The 19,420-nt window shown below is 43.0% G+C and overlaps 1 protein-coding gene across 5 annotated transcripts in view; it reads right to left on the reverse strand.

The window, feature by feature from the left end:
* The window catches only part of CPEB3 (cytoplasmic polyadenylation element binding protein 3), a 94,299-nt gene that overhangs the window by 31,964 nt on the left and 42,915 nt on the right, over positions 1-19,420 (reverse strand). For 3 of the 5 annotated variants that reach the window (XM_070946570.1, XM_070946569.1, XM_070946568.1), the window contains 2 exons: positions 19,202-19,361; positions 7,292-7,348 (listed from right to left, as the gene is read on the reverse strand). In XM_070946570.1, coding sequence (XP_070802671.1) covers positions 7,292-7,348; positions 19,202-19,361 — 217 coding nt within the window. The remainder of the gene's footprint in view (positions 1-7,291; positions 7,349-19,201; positions 19,362-19,420) is intronic. The other 2 variants (XM_070946573.1, XM_070946572.1) reach the window with 1 other exon arrangement.

Genomic DNA, 19,420 nt, shown 5'->3' on the forward strand with positions numbered 1-19,420 from the left:
GAAGGTTGGATGTGCAGCTATTTGGGGTGACAAAAGAACCGACCTCCTCCACCATGAAAGGGCCGCCTCCAATTGTCTTCCCCTGGCCTCCAATTCTATCTTGGAGTTGCCGCTGCTACTTTGGGATGTAGTTCCCCTGGGGATGAGGGAATCTGGCAGCTGAGTCTCCAACCCGAAAGGAGGGCCAGCAAAGGTATGGGGAGGGGCGAAAATCACCCCGTCTCTGCATAGTGGGCACTATCTTTCTCTTATCACTGGATTTCACTAATATTTGGTCCAGATTGGTTCAGATTGGCTGAGGCCAATCGCCATTTGTGGCTGGTGTCCACCTGTCAATGTCACAGCCAAAGTAGGTGGTGAGCCGCTACAGAGGCAGCCATGGTCTTTGAGGCAAACTGGGCTGCGTTCAGCTTGGCATCTGAGAACTGGGCTGCTGCCATGAGCTTGCTGATGTCTTGATGTGTTCTGACATTTGCAGCCAGGATCTTCTCTTGCAACTGACGGAGCCAGAGCAAGGAGGCCCTGTTGAAAAAGGAGGCTGCTGTCGAAGGCCAGATGGCCCATGCTGCTGCTTGATGTGCCCTCTGTAGCGACTGCTCCGCCCTCCTATCCTCTGGCTTCAGACTCTCTTCGGGCTCACCCGGCATGGTGGAAGACGCCTGTAAGGCAGCCACCAGAGCATCTATGGTCAGCGCCTGGAGCACCCGTGCAAGATCAGGGCCCACTTTATAGAATCTCTTGTTGACTGAAGATGGATTTGGGCCCACCCCAGGAGAAGTCCACTGTTGCTTGACCACATCGATAAAGAGCCCTGGTGATAGAATAAACTCTGCCTCTGTGGTAGGCTCAGAGAAAAGTGGCTCCGATGGATTGGGCGTGCTCTCAATTTCTGGTGGTGCTGAAGGAGCCCCAAGCCGGGCAGAATTTTTCACTTTGAAGAGAAGCGACTTGAATAGCCCATGAGGAAAAAGTCCAGTAAATGTAGGTTGCTCAGGAATTAGGCCTTCATCGTCTGAGAGGTCCAAATCCCTTGTCTCCCTCTCCTCAGAGAGTGGAGACTGGCTCTCGTGGGAGGCTGCCAGAGAGTATGGCTCTGGGATGGTCGTAAATTCCCCAGGGAATTGGGATGCTCTGCATTGGCTGGGATTCACAGAAAAAACAGAAGCCCTTGATGATGCCTGTCTAGAGTGCTGTATCCCCTGCCTGATGACTTCTGCAATAATTGCCGCATATTCTCTGGGATTACTGAATCTGTTCTTTTCTCTGGTCTGAGACCGGCTGCCGTTGGTGTGAAGCTAGCCTCAGGAACAGCTCTGGTGGGCTTGTGGGATTGGCCACAGGTTCCTGCAGTCTTTGGCATTTTTGACACTGAGCCCAAGAGCACTGTATTAGCAGCAGGCAATAAGGAGCATTGTGGAGAGAATTGATCTTCAGCTCCATCTGGTAACAGGCCCAGCAATTGCAGCCTATTGGGCTGACTTCGTTTGTCACTGAGGTCCGACAGTAGATTGTTTTCCCTGTCAGCCTTGGCACACAGTTTTTCCAGGGCTTTATCCCTGCACTACTCATCCTTTTGGGCTGCCTTAGAACTTTTAGCAGCCCCTTCAGCCTTGTCTGGAGCTTTAGACCTGATGCTAGATCTGGCTCCCTTCGATGCAGTCATTTTGGTGGCTGTTGTTTTTGCAGCTCAAGCCCCAGTGCTGCTGTCAACTGCTGCCTTATCCGCCATTTTGAAGGCTCCCCTTTTTGCACCCTTTTCTGCCCCCTTGGATAAGGGCTGTTAGGGCTTCTGGAGCACAATGCTTCTCCTGGATGTTAAGGAGAGCCCCTGGCCAGGGATATAAAGCCTTACTCCGGCTGAATGAGAACATGAAGCTTCACGTGGCTCGGCAGGGCGGCTGTTTAAATTGGAGCACTGTGGATCCTTCAAGGCAGCAATCTGCGGCTTTTGTCAGAAGGGGAGCAAGAAGCGGCTGCTGTAATGGGAGCACTACTGCTCCAGGCAATATGCCACAATTCTGGGGCTAACAGGAGCGCGAAGCTCCACACCCGCTCTTGATGCTGTTTGTGGTGAGCACAAGGGTGCTATCAGTCTGCTGGTGGCTCAGCAGACTGATAGCATTGTGACTAACACCAGCTGTCTGCAATTACTGTAAGTTCGAATTTCACCAGGCTCAAGGTTGACTCAGCCTTTCATCCTTTCTAAGGTAGGTAAATTGAGGACCCAGTTTGTGGGGGCAATAAGCTGACTTTGTATAAATATACAAAAGTATGAAGGCTATTGCTTAACGCATTGTAAGCCGCCCTGAGTCTCCGGAGAAGGGCGGCATATAAATCAAATTAAAAAAAAATGTCGGGCGCCATGGCACAGGGCCCCTCTCGGAGTGCAAAGCTCCTGCAATGGTTGCCTGACTCGAGTAATGGTGGGAGCGCGAAAGCTCCAGTATCCGGCCCTGCTGCCTGTCAAATGGGAGTGCGAAAGCTCTGCTGTCAGTTTTAAGGTTGGGAGTGCGAAAGCTCCGCCATCTGGCTTCCCTGGCTGTCAAATTGGGAGCGCGAAAGCTCCGCTTTCTGATGTAAAGTTTTTTAATCCTGAAAGGACAATCCTGGGGTTAGCTGTGTGGGAAAAAACCCTGCACCTACCCTGACAGCCAAGAAGACCACTGTCTGGCTGCTCAAGCCAAAGCCCTCACCACTGAGTCAACCCCAGTGACTCAACCAGATGTTCGGGAATCAGCTGGGTAACACTCACAAAGTTTGAATATAGTGATGAAGAAAGGATCCAGGAACGTTCCTGTCAAAGAGTTGGAGAAAGCCTTTGCACATCTGTCCTAGCTGAGGGACTGAGTCAAAAGCTGGGGATCCCTAGCAACAGAGGCATGTTCTAACAGCTCTGATAGATTCAGTCCAATCAGCTAAGCAGAGGAGATTAACCCATGCGCAGAAGCGTCACATGCACACGTGAGTGCACGAGCAAACCGGTAGTAAACTAAATTGAAACCCACTACTATTTCACATGTTGAGACTCCTCCTCAAGATGGCTGCTGAACAGTAAGGAGATTTTTCTCTCTTGCTGAGGATCTGCCGATTTTCCTGCCTAAGCTGACTCTCTGGCAATGCTGCTCCCTGGATTTGAATGGGAGAAATTAGGAACCCAAGATGACTTTTGGATGGCTGTGGACCCATTTGGGAAGGGGAGTCTGGAAGGTTCCAGTTCCCTCTGGGAACAATTGCAAAGTTGCGGGCATTCATCTTCCTGCCAGCATTTCAGATTTTTTTAAGCATGCCTGGTCTTAATTTCACTTTTTGAAATTTTACTTTGCTTTATATCTTTAAAAGTAGACCAGCCAGCTGAATGCTGATTTACTTCAACCCCTTGCTGGACTTTTAACTCTTCTCTTGTTTCTTTTTCCCTTTGATTTATGCTGTTGTTCTAAATAAATTTTGCTTTCTTTATGGAAACACGAGGTGCTTATGATTGGTGAAATGCTTTCATTTGATTTACATTAATATTGGACTCTCACCACAGGGTTTTTATATCTTTTTAATTTGCAAAGTACCTGGAGTTTATTTCTTTTTAATTTTTCTTTTAGTTTTGGATTGAAATATTCAGAAAATATTTTTCATTTTTCGTTCAGCTTCAGCTTCTTTGTTCTCTGGTTAAGCTTCATAGATTAGATAGATTAGCTTCATAGATTGTTTGAGATTACAGACAAAGCAGTGTCTGAAATGTGAGAAAAGACCTTCTGGCAACATACAACATACAACTTTTAGTTGAAAGTTTTTATGAAAGTTTGATGAGATGATAATGGTCATGGAAAATATTCAGAGGCATATAGTTTGGAGGAATCTGATTTGAAAGCTGTAAATCAAAGAGATATTGACTGTACAGATGGAGAACTAACTGAGTTGAGCCCATACATCTCTCTGAACTTCAAGTCTGCATTTGTTTACAGGAGCAGAATCATGACATGGATAACTGATAAATTCTTTTTCTAAGGAGGACTGGGGAAGATTGGGGAATAGATTTATTACTCTTAATTGCAAACCTTTTTTATTTGGACTTTGTTGGGAAGATAGACTAATTGTGGAGATTGAATGAATTATATTTAACTAGACAACAAGTGATAACAAATGGTACCAAGAAACAAATCCAGTCTGAATTACTTTTAACTTTTGGAATGATTTTCAATAGATAAGATAATGGTAATCAGTCCTGTTTTAATGCCTAAACCTACCTGCAAATCTTTAAAGCAACCATGTCTCCTTCCAAGGTCTTATGGCTACAGTACAAAACTGCCATAAAATCCAGGGAAAAAATACAGCTATTTGAAAGGATTCATGATAAATGCTATACTCGTACCCATGTGCTCTGAAGTACTTGGTAGAATTAAATTCAACACATTGTACAGTAATAATATTTTTAATAGTGTTTAATTTCTCAAAATATTTCTCTGTATTTAAACATATATGTTTAATTATCACTGCTTCATTACCTTCTAAATTTTAAAAGGTTATCTTTCATGTAGTCAAACTATTATCCACATTGCAATCAAACTACATGAAATATGTAGTTCCATTTGGTAAAAGGGACTGATATATTAGCCAAGTTGTTTTCTTTTCTGTAAGTAAATAATTTTTCATCCATATCTATTTGTATATCTAAAATACCTGTAATTTTTCTTACGTTATTACCCACATGATAAATGCAAACATTAGTTTGACCCAATGATCTCCTCCTTTTTCTGAATATCAATAAGTTGTAAATTGACCATTCCTCAAATAAGAAAATTAATAAACCATAGATCTTCTCTGTCTATCTATCTAATTCAGAGCAGCAAAGCACTGTCCAATGCTAAAGAGATAGCTGTTAGTGGGTTTTTTTAAAATACTGGGAGTGATGATACCAAGAAATAGTATCTTGCTAGGTTGTAATATTTTCCAGAGGTTTGGACCACATTATATTTTAAAAGGCTATCAGTTACTGGAGTTAATTTACAGGAATATAATCTAGAATAAAGTACAAAAGCAAATAGCATAGTTATGATATAGATTATATTGATTGGACATTGCTTGCTAAGTGGCCAAAAGAATCATACAATGAACACATAAATGCATTTAATGCACTGTCGGAAGAGAAAATATAGTTGCATCTTTCATTAATAATCAAATAAGAGCAACGTATACCCTGCACTAATCCAATTTAATTCAACAGTTGATTATGATCAACATTTCCACTGTGCTAACATGAATACATCCATATTCACTAGCTGTGTATTAATATCAAGGTGCATAAAAATGGGATTTCCAATAATTTATTGAGTTCACGTTTGCAATGCAATACAATTCCTATGAATTATTAATTATAACATGAAGGCTTATGGAATAAAAAATAAAACCCTCAATAATCAGAAATTTGTAGAGATTCATAAACTCTTGGAGACAGATCTGATAGGTAATAGTATCAACAACAACAGAATCTATTTAGGTTGTTTGTGCATAACTCTGTCTGACTTTAATCATACTGCTACTCTTCTTCAGAACAAACTAGATTGTTTATGCAAACAGATAAGAAAATCTATGCTGAGTTTAAAAAAATAAAACCACATTATCCTTGATTTAAATGAATTTATTTAAAACATATTTAACAAAATAATTGTAATGCTCCAAACACTTATTACACAACTTTATTACTAGTAATAAAATAAGCAGATATTGCCTGCCAAAGAAAGAAAGTCAATCAAACATTCAACTCTGAATGTTTCAGAAAAATGTTTAAATGTATATATTGAAATGTGTATATATTGGAAAATTTGCAATTAGCAATAATTGTACTCCAAATAAACCTCATTGGCTATAATACTGATACTGCAGAGAAAGACTGTACATCATCTGGAAAGAAGACAGGCGGGATCTGATGGGTGTCAGTTACTGTCCTGTATGAAATCCAGAGCATCCAAGGGAACATCAGTAAGATGGCACCCACAGAAGAGCTGCCTGAGAGAATGCCTGAGTAACAGCAGTCATGGGGCAAAACAGCAGCTATGGTCAAGACAAGACACTGAATGGGATTTTACAATTGACAGATAGTTCAGGTGGGTGCATTGGGAAATACTATCAGTGGGTGGAGTGGGCTGGAGTCGGACTAAAAGATAGCAGCACAAGAACAGGCAATAAGTACCAGATCCATAGAAGGAGGGGTATACCTCACTGGACAGGATCCAAGGTGCAGACTACCTCTCTGGAGACCTAAGGGACAATCCTACCAATAAGTGGTAGGGTATTTCACTGAATGGCACAACCAGCTGGCATTGTGTACAGGAACATCTGCACTGTGTATGGATTAATTTAGAACAGGGATTCCACAGGTCATGGAGAATGATAGGGCTAAGATCCTGATTTCTAGATCCCAATTTCCAGATCCAGATGGACAGGCAGGTACTGACCAATCAACCAGACATCGAAGTAACAGACAGGAATCAGAAAGTAGCCATGATGGATGGTGATAGATATATCAGTGTCAAGTGACAGCAACATAAGGAATTAGAGAGGATATGGAAAGTAAAAATCAGTAGTCCCAGTAATGGTCGGAGCACTTGGGGCTGTGACTCCTAAGAGGCTCCAAAAACCTGAAGATCTTTACCATACATTTTAGTTTTCTCCAAAATACTGTACAGATTTTTACAATCACAATACAGATAGTCCTCGACTTACAACTACAATTGAGCCCAACATTACTGTTGCTAAGTGAAACATTTGTTAAATTAGTTTTGCCTCATTTTATGACCTTTCTTGCTGCAGTTGTTAAGTGAATCACTGTAGTTGTTAAATTAGTAACATAGTTGTTAAGTGAGTCTGGCTTTCCCATTGACTTTGCTTGTCAGAAGGTCGCAAAAGGTGATCACATGACCCTAGAACACCGCAACAGTCCTAAATATAAGTCAGTTGCCAAGTGTCTGAATTTTGATCATGTGACCATGGGGATGTTGCAATAATCCTAAATGTGAAAAACAGTCATAAACCACGTTTTTCAGTGCCATTGTAACTTTGAACTGTCACTAAACGAAGTGTTGTAAGTCAAAAACTACCTGTATTGCAATCAACTTTCTTCTAAGACGAATCCCTTCAGTTTAGAATAATATAATAGGCTTTTGAATGATGTCCAGAGACTTTTATATTATCTATTTCTACTCCCTTTCCTTGGCAATCAAAATGGACACATATTGTAAATGCAAAAGCATATTGAATATACTAGTTGTATAAAATGCAGTAAAGTAAGATATGAACTTACTATTGAGTGTCATAATGTTATCTGTTCCCGGATGATGAAAATTTATACCCATACGACCTAAAAAAAGTTAAACAAAATTTTAATACTAGAGTTAATTTTTTAAAAAACTAGAGTTTGAAAATCAAACAGATATGAAGTGTTAATCATCTCAAAATGTGTTCCATCGCTTCTTCTATAAAAGATATATAATAATAACTATATGCTATGTTCATTAAAGGTAAAAGATAACAAACCGTCTGAGAAAAAAATGAACCTAAACATGTTAATCTCTTTTTATTGGTTTCTTTAGAATGGAACTAGTTCTGCTCATTTTTAATTCTTGGAATTTGATTTTTAGATTAACAGAAAACACACTTTTCAATTAATTAACTTTTAACAAGAAACAGTACCTAATGTTAAATATTGTGCTTTGGAGGAAAAATAAACAGACAATGCCTTACCTGAACGTCCATTTTCGGGGCGCTGTGTCTACACTCCATAGTGGGATAAATCCTCTTCTCTGACATCAACTGAGAGAACTTTCAATTAAATCAATACTTCACATTGTGCTCTAGCCACGCCCCCCTTGCCCTCAATTCCCCAGTCTTGAACGAAGGCGCAGCACAGTAAGTGGAACCACAAATTTTATTAAGAAATAGTCTCACTACCTCAACAATAAAGAAACAACGGAGCAGGAAGCCCCAACAACAACAGAGGGAGGGGATGGAGTGTAGATGCAGCGCCCCAAAAATGGACATTCAGGTAAGGCAATGTCTGTTTTCCAGTGCACTGCATCTACACTCCATAGCTGGGACATATCCAAGCCTAATTCCCAGGGCCGGGTGGCTGACTGCTCCCATCAGAAGACCCCCGAAACCATCCTTTGCAAGACCCTTCCCCCAAAAGATGCCTCGGCCGAGGCATAAACATCAATTTTATAGTGCCGGATAAAAGGCGACAACGAAGTCCAAGTGGCCGCCCGACATATGTCCAACACCGAAGCCTGTGTCGCCCAGGCTGCTGAAGTTGCCGCACTCCGTGTTGAATGAGGCAAAATCCTGGCCGGCACCAGGCGAGCCTGGCATTCATAGGCAGCCGAGATACAGGCCTTAATCCAACGACCCACCGTCGATGAGGAGACCTTCTGGCCCATAGAACCCAGGTGAAACAAAACGAGAAGGGCCTCCGACTTATAAAATGAAGCAGTTCGGTGAATATAACGACACAGAGCTCTGCGGACATCGAGGGTGTGCCAGAGAACTTCACAATGATGCCTGGGAGAAGGGCAGAAATCTGGTAGAACGATCTCCTGTGAGCGGTGAAACCACGAGTTTACTTTGGGCGTAAACGCAGGATCCAGCCAGAGCACCACCGTATTAGCATGAAATATGCATAGATCTTTCTTAACGGAAAGTGCTGCAAGTTCGGAGATCCTCCGGGACGACGTGATTGCTAAAAGAAAGGCTACTTTAAACGAAAAAAACTTGAGAGAAATAGAGCCAAGGGGTTCAATCGGAGGGACCGTGAGAGCTTGCAAAACCAAAAGCAAATCCCAAGATGGGTAACGATGGACCGTGGGAGGACGTAAGTTTGAAGCGCCATGAAGAAAGTCTTGCACCCACGGGTGATGAGACAAGGAGTGGTATGGAGGAAAGGAAATCACCGTGGAAAGTGCCGTCAACTGGCGGCACAAGGTGGCTGGAGCCAAACCTCTGTCCAATCCCGACTGGAGAAAGTCAAGAACATCCTGGATGGCTGCTGAAGTCGGATCCACATGGTGGCCAGAACACCAATGACAAAAGGTCTTCCAAGAAGCCTCATAGATCCGCGTCATGGAGGGCCTGTGGGCCGCCTGAATAGTGCCGATTACCGGGTTCGACAGCCGACCTTTCCTCAGGATGAGCCGTTCAAATGCCAGACGGCCAACTGGAGCCATTGAGGCTCTGGATGGCAGATGGCCCCCTGGCACAGGGCGATCCGATGGGGAGGGATCACCCATGGGTTGGTCACTGAAAACTCCACTAGGTTGGCAAACCAAGGCCGGCGCGGCCAATTCAGAGCCACCAGCAGCACCTCTGCCCTTTCTGCAATCATCTTCTGGATCACCTGTTGAATCAGCATGATTGGGGGAAAAGCGTACAACAGTCCAGTCAGCCAACGACACTTCAGGGTGTCCGAGTCCTCTGCTAACGGAGTCGGATAATCGGAAATGAAGCGAGGAAGCTGGGCGTTGGCGGGACTGGCGAACAGGTCGACCACCGGTGATCCGAAGTGGAGCGACAGTTCCCGAAACAACCGCGGATGCAGTTGCCACTCGGCCGGGTCGATCAACTCTCTGCTGAGCCAGTCCGCTCGTGTGTTGGCCGCCCCGGAGATATGGTCCGCACGAATTGATAGAAGATGGCGTTCCGCCCAACTGAAGAGCATCAGGGCATGTAACCTCGTCCCCCCTTCTCGATTCACATGCGCCTTGGTGGCTGTGTTGTCCGTGAGGACCAGAATGTGACGGCCCTGAATGGTGGAACGAAAGTGAAGGAGGGCAAGCCGAATCGCTCGAAGTTCGAGAAGATTGATGCTGTGGAGGTGCTCCGACTGGGACTACAGTCCCTGGGCCACCTGGTTGGCAAGGTGGGCACCCCACCTGTGGAGACTGGCATCGGTGGTGATCACGATCCGGTCCAGGCCCAGAAAATGGCAGCCCCGCAGGATGGCTGACGATGTCCACCACCGGAGGGAAAGACATACCTGGGGAGGCACAAACACCTTCCTTGCTGTGTTAGAGCACCCCGTCCGCTGAAAGGGAAGGAGTAGCCATTGTAGTGGGCGAGAGTGCCTGCGTGCCCAAGAAACAATGTGAAAGCAGGAAACAAGCTTCCCGAGAAGTTGCGAGAGTGTCAATAGGGAAACCGATCTCTGGGCCAGGACCTGGTCCAGTAAGTTCGTAATGTTCCGCACCTTCTCCGGCGACAAAAACACCTGCCCTTTCACAGAGTCTATCACGGATCTGAGATGCAGGATGGAAGTGGATGGCACAAGCTGACTCTTGTCCAGATTTATGGTGAACCCGTGAGCCCGAAAAGCAGAAAGCACCATTTCCATGTCTCGAGCCGCTTGGGCCCGGGAGGACGAGAGGACCAGGACATCATCCAGGTAACATAAAATCCTCACCGGAACCGAGCTGAAGGTCGCGGCGACCGCCGCCACCAACTTGGTGAAAGTCCTGGGCGCTGAAGAAAGCCCGAACAGCATGGCACAGTACTGGTAATGCCTGCCTGCAAACTCGAACCGCAGAAACTGGCGATGCGAGGGATGCACTGGCACATGAAGATAGGCCTCACGTAAGTCCATCGACTGCATGAGATCCCCTTGGCGCACCAAAGAAAGAATCGAACGTAGAGAGTGAATTTTGAACCGGCGGTAACGTACTGCCAGATTCAGTTGTTTCAAGTTGAGGATCCCTCTGACATCCCCCCAAGTTCTTGGGCACCAGAAAAAGAACCGAGTAAAATCCGGTTCCCAGCTGGTCCGGTGGCACCAGTTCTATCGCCCTGATGTCCAGTAGGTGGGCTATTTCCACTAACATCAGACGACGAAGCTCGGCAGAACGTGGAATGGGGCACCGGATGAATCGCCCCGGTGGACGGTCCGTGAACTCGATCGAGAGGCCCTCGGAGACAGTACGACGTACCCAAGCATCCGACGTCAACAGCTCCCACTGGTGGTGAAAGGCCTGGAGACGACCGCCTACTGGACCGGACGCCGGTGAGTCATTTGCCCCGCCGGAAAGGCTTGGCACCAGATCCACAAAAGGGTCGTTTTGAAGCGGCCTGAGGTCTTGAAATCGCTGTCTGTCCGAAAAACGGTCAGAAGACTGGAACGACTGTCGATAACTGGAGGACCCCCCGGCCCCGGAGTAGGATCGAAAAGACTGGCGGGGTGTGTAAGGAGTATAACGCCTGTCCTGCTTGCGAAAGATCGATGGTAGAACTTTCCGCTTATCCTTGTCTTCCACAAGGACCGGTTCCAGGGCGGCCCCGAACGGGCTGGGTGCCCTGTAAGGGGCTGCTGCCAGCTTCCATTTCGTTTTGATATCAGCCTTCCAAGGGCGCAGCCAGAAGAGGCGGCGTGATGTGATGGAAGATGCCATAGCACGCGAAGCAAATTTCACAGAATTCAGCGAAGCGTCAGCTGAATATTCTGTGGCTGCAATGATCTGATTCACATCTTGGTGTAAACAGGTAGCCTTGGCAGGCAGCCGTTCCTGTAACTGTTGCAGCCAAATTAACGAAGTGTGGTTAAAGAAATAAGTGGCCGTAGCGGTTCTAATGGCCCAGGCCACCGCTTGATGTGACTTGCAAAAGGCCAGTTCCACACGTCTGTCTTCTGATTTCAGACCGTCCAACAGGTCAGAAGAAATCACCAACTGTGAAGCGAGACTCGCCACCCGCGTGTCAACAGCTGGTAAGTCCAAAAGCACCTCCAGCTTAGGGGCAGGGTAGTAAAGTTTCTTGTCCTGATTGCTAGGCGCAGTCAACGACCCGGGCTGACCCCAAATAGCTTGGAGGACGTCCATGAACAGTTGGGGACACGGAATAAAATCTTTTTTCTGCTTGGCTTGTTTGAACAAGGCATCATGAGGACCCACTTCCGACTGGGAAGAAGTGGGTCGTGTCCCCACTGAACCCAGATTAGTTGTTAAACGACCCTTGTGGAGAAGGGACTTAAACAAGGCTGGCAGAAATAACCCCGTAAAGGCTGGGGAGTCAGGCAACAAACCTTCGTCCTCGGAAAATTCGAGATCTTCAGGATAGTCCTCCTCCTGGTCAGAATCAGCAGAAGAATCAGACTCACGTCGGCGAGGGGACCGGGTTTTGTGAGGCACCGGAGCATGAGACGGAGCTTGAGTCGACCCAGGAGACGGCCCTTGAGGTGATTGCTGGGCACCCGCTGCCATAATGACCGCCAAAGCTGTGGAAAGCATGGTTTGGAAGTCAAGCTGTGTGCCCACAGGAGGTGGCTCCAAGGCATGAAGCCCTGCCGCCGTGGGCGTAAAGGTAGCAGTAGGCGCCAGCCTGCGGGCCAGAGGAAAAGTGTCCAATCCTGCAGCAGACACATTTGGCAGAGACTGTGACACACCCTTGGACAAGGCCAATGGAACTGGTGAAGGAGTCCCAGCAGTGGCGGGCCCAGGAGCAAGTTGCGTTGATTGCGATGGTCCCACCTCACCGGAGAGCGAAGTGGCCATTGCTCGCTTAGCCTTCTCATACTGCCGCTCAAAAGCCTTATGGCGCCGGAGGGCATCCCTGTCAGCTGTGGCAGAGGCCTTGGAATGATGGGACTTGCGACTGGCAGATACAGACCGCTTGCCCACTTTCTTCTTTTGAGACCTGGCAGATCTGGGAGGGCTGGCCTCCTGTTCTAGATCTGACAAAAGTGACGAATCTGACATAGTCACTCATTGAAATGAACTCTTCCGGAAGCAAATGAAAAGGTAATGTAATGGGTTTTTTTTTTAACTCAAGGAACAAGCCAACAACTGGTGGGACTGAGGACCCCAAAGTTCGACCACCAGTGTGGGGCAGGTACGGAGCACAAATGAGCAGGAATAGACTGCAGCAAGGAGAACAGCGGCTGCTGGGTAGAGATATAAAACCAGGTCCCTACGATGCAAAGGCAGTCAGCCAGCCAGGGATGAGAGAGCCTTGCAATGCTGCAGCAACATAGTGTGAGCCGGGGGAGGCCCCACCCCGACAACCTGCCGAAGGCCAGGGACTGTCACTCAATAGCAGCCTTCACCCAATCAAAATGGCGGGCGTGATCTAGTGAATGTAAAATGGCGGCCGCAAGGCAACTCCGACACCTGTTATATCAGCCATGAGGAGTCCGGCCCAAGGGCGGCGCCGGGGCTGGCAACCAGAGAAACGGCCGCCCATCTTCCCTCAACGAAAATGACTCACTCCGTGTGCGATCTGCCGCCAAGCCTCAGATCCGCCACAACGAAAGACAGCGCCGCCCGCAGAAACTGACGGGACCGCTGCCGCTCGTCGGGAAACTGATGAAGCGTGAAAAATTGTGCTAAAGCCGCAATAGGCCGCACTTGCCGCTCCGCCGCCTACCTAACTGGAGAGCTGATAGAAACGCAATCTGGTGGCAGGGGTTACAACGGCGAACCGCCCAGCCTCCCCTTTGCCAGCAGCAAATTCGTCAACCGGATCTGCCCCGAGGGGTCAGACTCCAGCGGCTGCGAGCGCTCAACATGCTAAGCATGGAACGGCCCAGATCACTCAGGCACGCTGCCGGCGAATGCAGCTGACCAGCGGCAAGCAATCACCACGTCTTCGCTCTCCACACGAAACAAAAAACCATTCAAAAATAAAGAAACCTCTAAACGCAAGAAACTAGAAATAGAGCACAGAGCCAAAAAAAAAAATCCTCTCAGTCTGTCAGCAACTGAGAGAAAGACTGGGGAATTGAGGGCAAGGGGGGCGTGGCTAGAGCACAGAGTGGCGTATTGTTTTAATTGAAAGTTCTCTCAGTTGATGTCAGAGAAGAGGATTTATCCCAGCTATGGAGTGTAGACGCAGCGCACTGGAAAACACATTATTCCCTCATCTCCAGCCCATTGACTCAACAGGGAAATCTGGGAAGAAATACTAGCAAGCTTCTTGTTGTCAAAACTTAGTGTTTCTTTAGCTGATTACTGATAGTGTGAGTAGAAATAACTTGCTTATGCTTCCTCAAGAAAAGCGAAAGCCTATTTTATATGTCTATTGTAGTTTGGATTCTCATTAACTCGTGAGTGTATGAAATCTTTTGCTTCTGGAAACTATTACAAGCCTCTTTAATTCATTCAGAACTGTATTGTGGTAAAGACAATGGAAATATTAATCACTGAGTCTCTGATCTGAATCTTATATATCTTGAAAACACCTTTATTCCATTATTTAATTTGAGTCTCAGCTCTCCATCTCCCCAAGTACAGTACGATGTGAAATAAACAGCTTTTAAAATCAGTAAAACTGGGTTTTAGCATCTTATAATATAAAATATACCATAAATCATAGCCTTTACAATAAGAATTGTAGGTAAAGCTGAGTCAGAAGGATCTTGGTGTTTTAAAAAATAAAAAGGAAGAAACAAACAATAAAAATCTCCATAAGAGCTGATTTTTGTTATATTCTAAGTAGAACAGTTTTGGAACATCTTGTACTTCACAAGAATTAATGGAAGCATGGAAGCAGTAATTTATTCCACACTATTTAAAATTTAATATGTTATCCTATTCTTTTCCCTAGAATGATTAAAGCAAAATAATGTAAACGTAAATTCAATAGCAATGGCTAATCTCTTCAGCAGGAATTATTATCCCCTATTGCAAACAGGGGATCCTGTTCACAAGTTTATTATTTAGCTTTAATTAAGAGACCTGAAGCAAGAATATTATCTTCTGAACAAGAGAATCTAATATGTTACAAAAAATGTACTCAGTTATGCCCCTGCCAAAAACAGTTTCCAGGACTTAACCTAGCAGTTTTGGCATTTCTGTAAAAGGTTTCAAGACAATCTTCTACTTCCCCAAGGGAGAAACAGCAAACAAATCCTTTATAAACTTCAGATAAGAGTGCAGAAGAATCCCATTTGGCACACAAAATTCTGCCAAAATAACTGTCAAATAACCAAATTGCAGTAAATGGTTTGTATATGAGTTGGTAACATAGAAGTGAAGCTTGTAATTATGGCACTAAACACATTTAAAAATACTTTTTTCTTGCTTTGCTAAAGTCAAGTACAAAAATAGAACCAAATCTGTGACATCTGATGTGCGTGTGTGCATGTTGCGTTCATTCAAGTCACTCTACCAGGGACTGGCTGCCTGACATTTTGTCACCTGCTTTTTGGCTTTCTATTTTTAAGTTACACTTAACAACTATCTTCTCAGAAAATCAAAATGTCAAGACGTATAATGTGTATATAAGTGTGTGCATGTGTGTGCATATATGCATGCAACCATACACGTACTTTATATGTTATTGCAATATAAAGAGATTTAACCTAAAAATGTCATGATTTTAAGCTCTTCACTCAAATTAAAGCTGAAATACATTATAGAAACTATTTCATTCAATAGTATTAGTAACGATAAACACAGTTTCAAAAGTATCTCATGGATGCAGAAAACTGAATGCATTCTATTTTATTTCAGCTAAACCCAAGAATCACAATCCAAAACTAAACTTTTTTAAGTAAGATAAGAGCTAAAAACTAAATGATAACTGACTGAAACCATTACAGACACAATTGGTTTTCTGGTTGAAATTCTTAGGTTCAAAATAATTAAGTAACTAACTAAGGATCCTTATTCAGTTTTCAGATTATGATTACTACTGGTCCCACCCATCCTTGATTATTGCATAACCTCTCTATATTCAAATATTTTCCACTTAGATGTTCTCTATTTTACTCCCTAGTCTAGATAGAGTAAGTATGAGATAAAACACTCCTATAGGAGGCTACTCTATTTTCCTATTTGTTTAAGTATAGCACACAGATGTTTCTGCAATCACTTTGCCTCTCTATGGTAGATCTGCAGGTGGTTCTGGGGGCTATTCTGAATCATCACAGAATGCCAAGCAAATGTTCAATTACAATTATGAAATGTCAGTTTGTATGTATTATATTTTAAGATTCTCAGAGCTGAAAATTAAGATGATAAAATATGGCAAAGAAGTAAAGGGAAAAAAAACCCAACAGAAATACTGTATGGGATAGTCCGCTTAACCTAGTCAATGGCCGGAATATATTTCATTTTTGCTCTCAAGCCAAAGGTAGTTAGCAGTTTGGTATGGATTTTGTTTTTGTCGTCCAGTAAATAAATATACACTTAACAATTCCCATTAACATAGAAAACAAATCAGTCACAGAAGCTTTTAACAGTTGCAATATTTCATTAAATATTGACTTTAACAGTATTTTTCAATATTACAAGTAATCCTTGTTTAACAATGATAGTGGGGAGTGCTGGGATTTCCATCGCTAAGTAATACAGTTGCAAGCGAGATGTCACATGATCATACTGCTTAGCAATGGAAATCCCAGCATTTCCTATTGCCAGCATTAAGCAAAAATCATTAAGTAAGTCCCCAGGAGGCCAGTAAGTGGCTGCTGCAGGGCAGGGGAAGGTACATGGATTGCCTGTAACTTACTGGAGTGACTTGCCACCTGCCCGGCTGGCTTCCTCTTTGGCTTTGCTTGGGGAAAGTCGGCAGAGAATGTTGCAAATAGTGATCATATGATGCTGTCATAAGTGCAGGCCAGTTGTCAAGGGCCAGACTGCAACCACATGACCACATGAGTGCTGGGACTGTGGGAACTTTGAGGACTGATTACTACTTGTTCAGCACCATCGTAACAGTTGCTGAATGAGAGTGGTTATTAAACGGCTACCTATAGACAATATATTTAATATTGGTTGGTAGTTTCAATGCAAGAGAATCAGAGCAAACAATAAATCATTCTTTGCTAAATTTCACTGCCAGCCGTTATCGTTTATAACAACATCCGTCATTGTCCCAAAGGTGCTTTTCCAAGAGGCAACTGGACTTTCTGGTTTTTCTTTGTAACATTTTGCTTCTCATCCAAGAAGCTTCTTGAGCTGAAGAAGCTTCTTGGATGAGAAGCAAAATGTCTTCAAAGAAAAACCAGAAAGTCCAGTTGCCTCTTGAAAAAGCACCTTTGGCACAACCATGACCCGGATGACTGAGAATCTCCGTAGACAACATCCCTCATTCTATGCCACCAGTTTATACAGTGTATACAGTGATTATAGAGGGCTTTATCCAGACTTTCACGAAACTGTATGTGGTAATTTTAAATAGGTCTATTAATGATGATTATATTATCCAGCAGAATATAGCTGCTGGGCTAATTCCAAGCTCTCTTTGTTAGCTTATGTTAGGATCTCTCAGAATTTAATCCACTATTTATTCAGGCTTGCAAATGTTAGTTGACCTGAAAGTGACCACTTTCCTGTTACCTTGTGGCTGAAAAAATTGTATAGGCTGTTTTTAACTTCTTGCCAGATTGTAACAGTGGCTGATGACCTTTGCTCAATGGACATCACAGCAAGCAGCAATAATAATTAACTTTATTAGAGGGAAACCAGTCAAGGCTCTTTATTCAGTAATAGTGGATAGTAAGTTTCCAATTTCAGCTTGTACAAAACACAAGTAACAAGATCATTTGGTATGTAATTTAAAAACCATAATAACCCTTGAAACAGTGACATTGATTAATAATCTAAAATATCAGAACTATCTTTCTGATCCTAAGGCCTCTTTTTGATGTCCTTAATTGAAGACATTATTCTGCCAAGCTTTTAACAATTTCATTCTCCAATATTATTATTCTGTTAATACTTTGCTATTCAACTATTTAAGTATACATATTTAAGCTTTTTATTGTTCTCATTTCTACAAATTTCCTTCTGTTAAACAGATGAGACAGTAGAAGAATATTCTAAATATATACATGTATTCTAAATATATATATGCATATATTAGAAAGTAGCTGACTAAACAGCTAAGTAATGTTTAATTTTAAGAACCTTTGCACACTGCTCAATTACTTCTCAAATTTTTAAAGACTCTGAAATAATTCCATTTTCCAATACATGAAAAAGGATAAGCATGAATTTATCAAACATATTTAATATGAAAAATCTTTCTCTGGCTTTCAAGCAATTAATTCAAGATGCATAGAATTAAAAAGGGTTAGAAGTGAATTGCATAATTTTAGACACATGACCTCAGCTGACTGCACTTGGAGTAGAGATTTTGGACAGTCTTGCAAACTAAGTGTTTTTCCTTTAAGTGTATATTTTTCACTTAGCCTTGCTAGAATCTTAATACAAACTACAAGTAAGAAGCACTAGCATTATCAGTTCTGAACAAAAGTAACTATATAACTAACAAAATAATGACATAAACCAGTGTTGGATGTGATAACAGCTCTGAAAACTCAACCAATGAAAGGAGATACAGAAGTCGGGATGGGTTGGGAAAGATCTAGAAGCACACTTTCTGCATAGTGTACAGAAAGCAGAGTTAGGAGGGCCTGCTAAAAAAATCTACTGCAATAATTCAGGTGGGATACCACTAATGCAAGGACTAATGGCATTGTAAATTCTAGAGGCATGAACATTATTTTATTTGTTTTAATTGTTTGATTTAACTTTGTACACCACCCAGAAAAAATTACATATGTTAGGTTTTAGTTAGTAAATGTTTCTGGACCATTTATGGGTCTCCTTGGTTGGATTATTCTTAAAAGTATATACTGAATTAGGAATTGGAGCTGATTAATATTTTTTTTCTAATTTTAAGATTGTTCTTATTCATGTGCCAGGCTGCACATCTACTGAGTTCTTAAAAATAAAAAGGAAAGTTGTAGAAAAAGGGCCAGCCTTTTCATGAGAAATTATAACTGTGGGAAGTTCTCACAGTTAACTGTAATAGTTGTTTACTTTGTAAGTTATATATGTCAAAAGCTCTAGCATCCTGTCTATCTAACAAGATTTAAAATGCACATGCCACAAGTTTGTTACACACACTCCTTTCAAAATAAAACAAACCAGGTGCTTTAACATTATGTTTATTTCTTTGACTTAATTTAAAATAGATGATCTAAGATATTTTTTTGGAGAAAAAGGCCAATCTATAAACTATGATTTGACATCTAACTGTATCATTAATCATACTATATACTTACTTTTCATCTCAGTTAACTGAGATTCTAAAATTAAGGAGTAGCTTTAAACATTTAGCAATTTATTTACTAGCAAAAAAAAAAAAAGCAATAACACATCAAAATGTTATAGCAGAAAAAAAGCTGATTTTCTTTTAAGGTAAGTATGAACATATGAATATTCCTAACCTGTAAAATGATTCCTCCACATTATATCAGCGAAACTCATTGGTGGGCCACTGGGAGGGTAGTGTTTACCTTTAAGAGGTTCATGATCAGTCCTTATCATATCCATTAATGAGTTTTCCAAAGAGTGCAAGTTAAAAGTATCATAGGGCCGATTCCGGTCCTAGGAAAAAAACAAAACAAAACAAAAAAAGGACCGTTACAAAATTGTCACTAAACAAT

Source organism: Pituophis catenifer, unplaced genomic scaffold, assembly GCF_029215685.1.
Source record: "Pituophis catenifer annectens isolate HBS135680 unplaced genomic scaffold, rPitCat1.0.hap2 SCAF_6, whole genome shotgun sequence".
NCBI lineage: Eukaryota > Metazoa > Chordata > Lepidosauria > Squamata > Colubridae > Pituophis > Pituophis catenifer.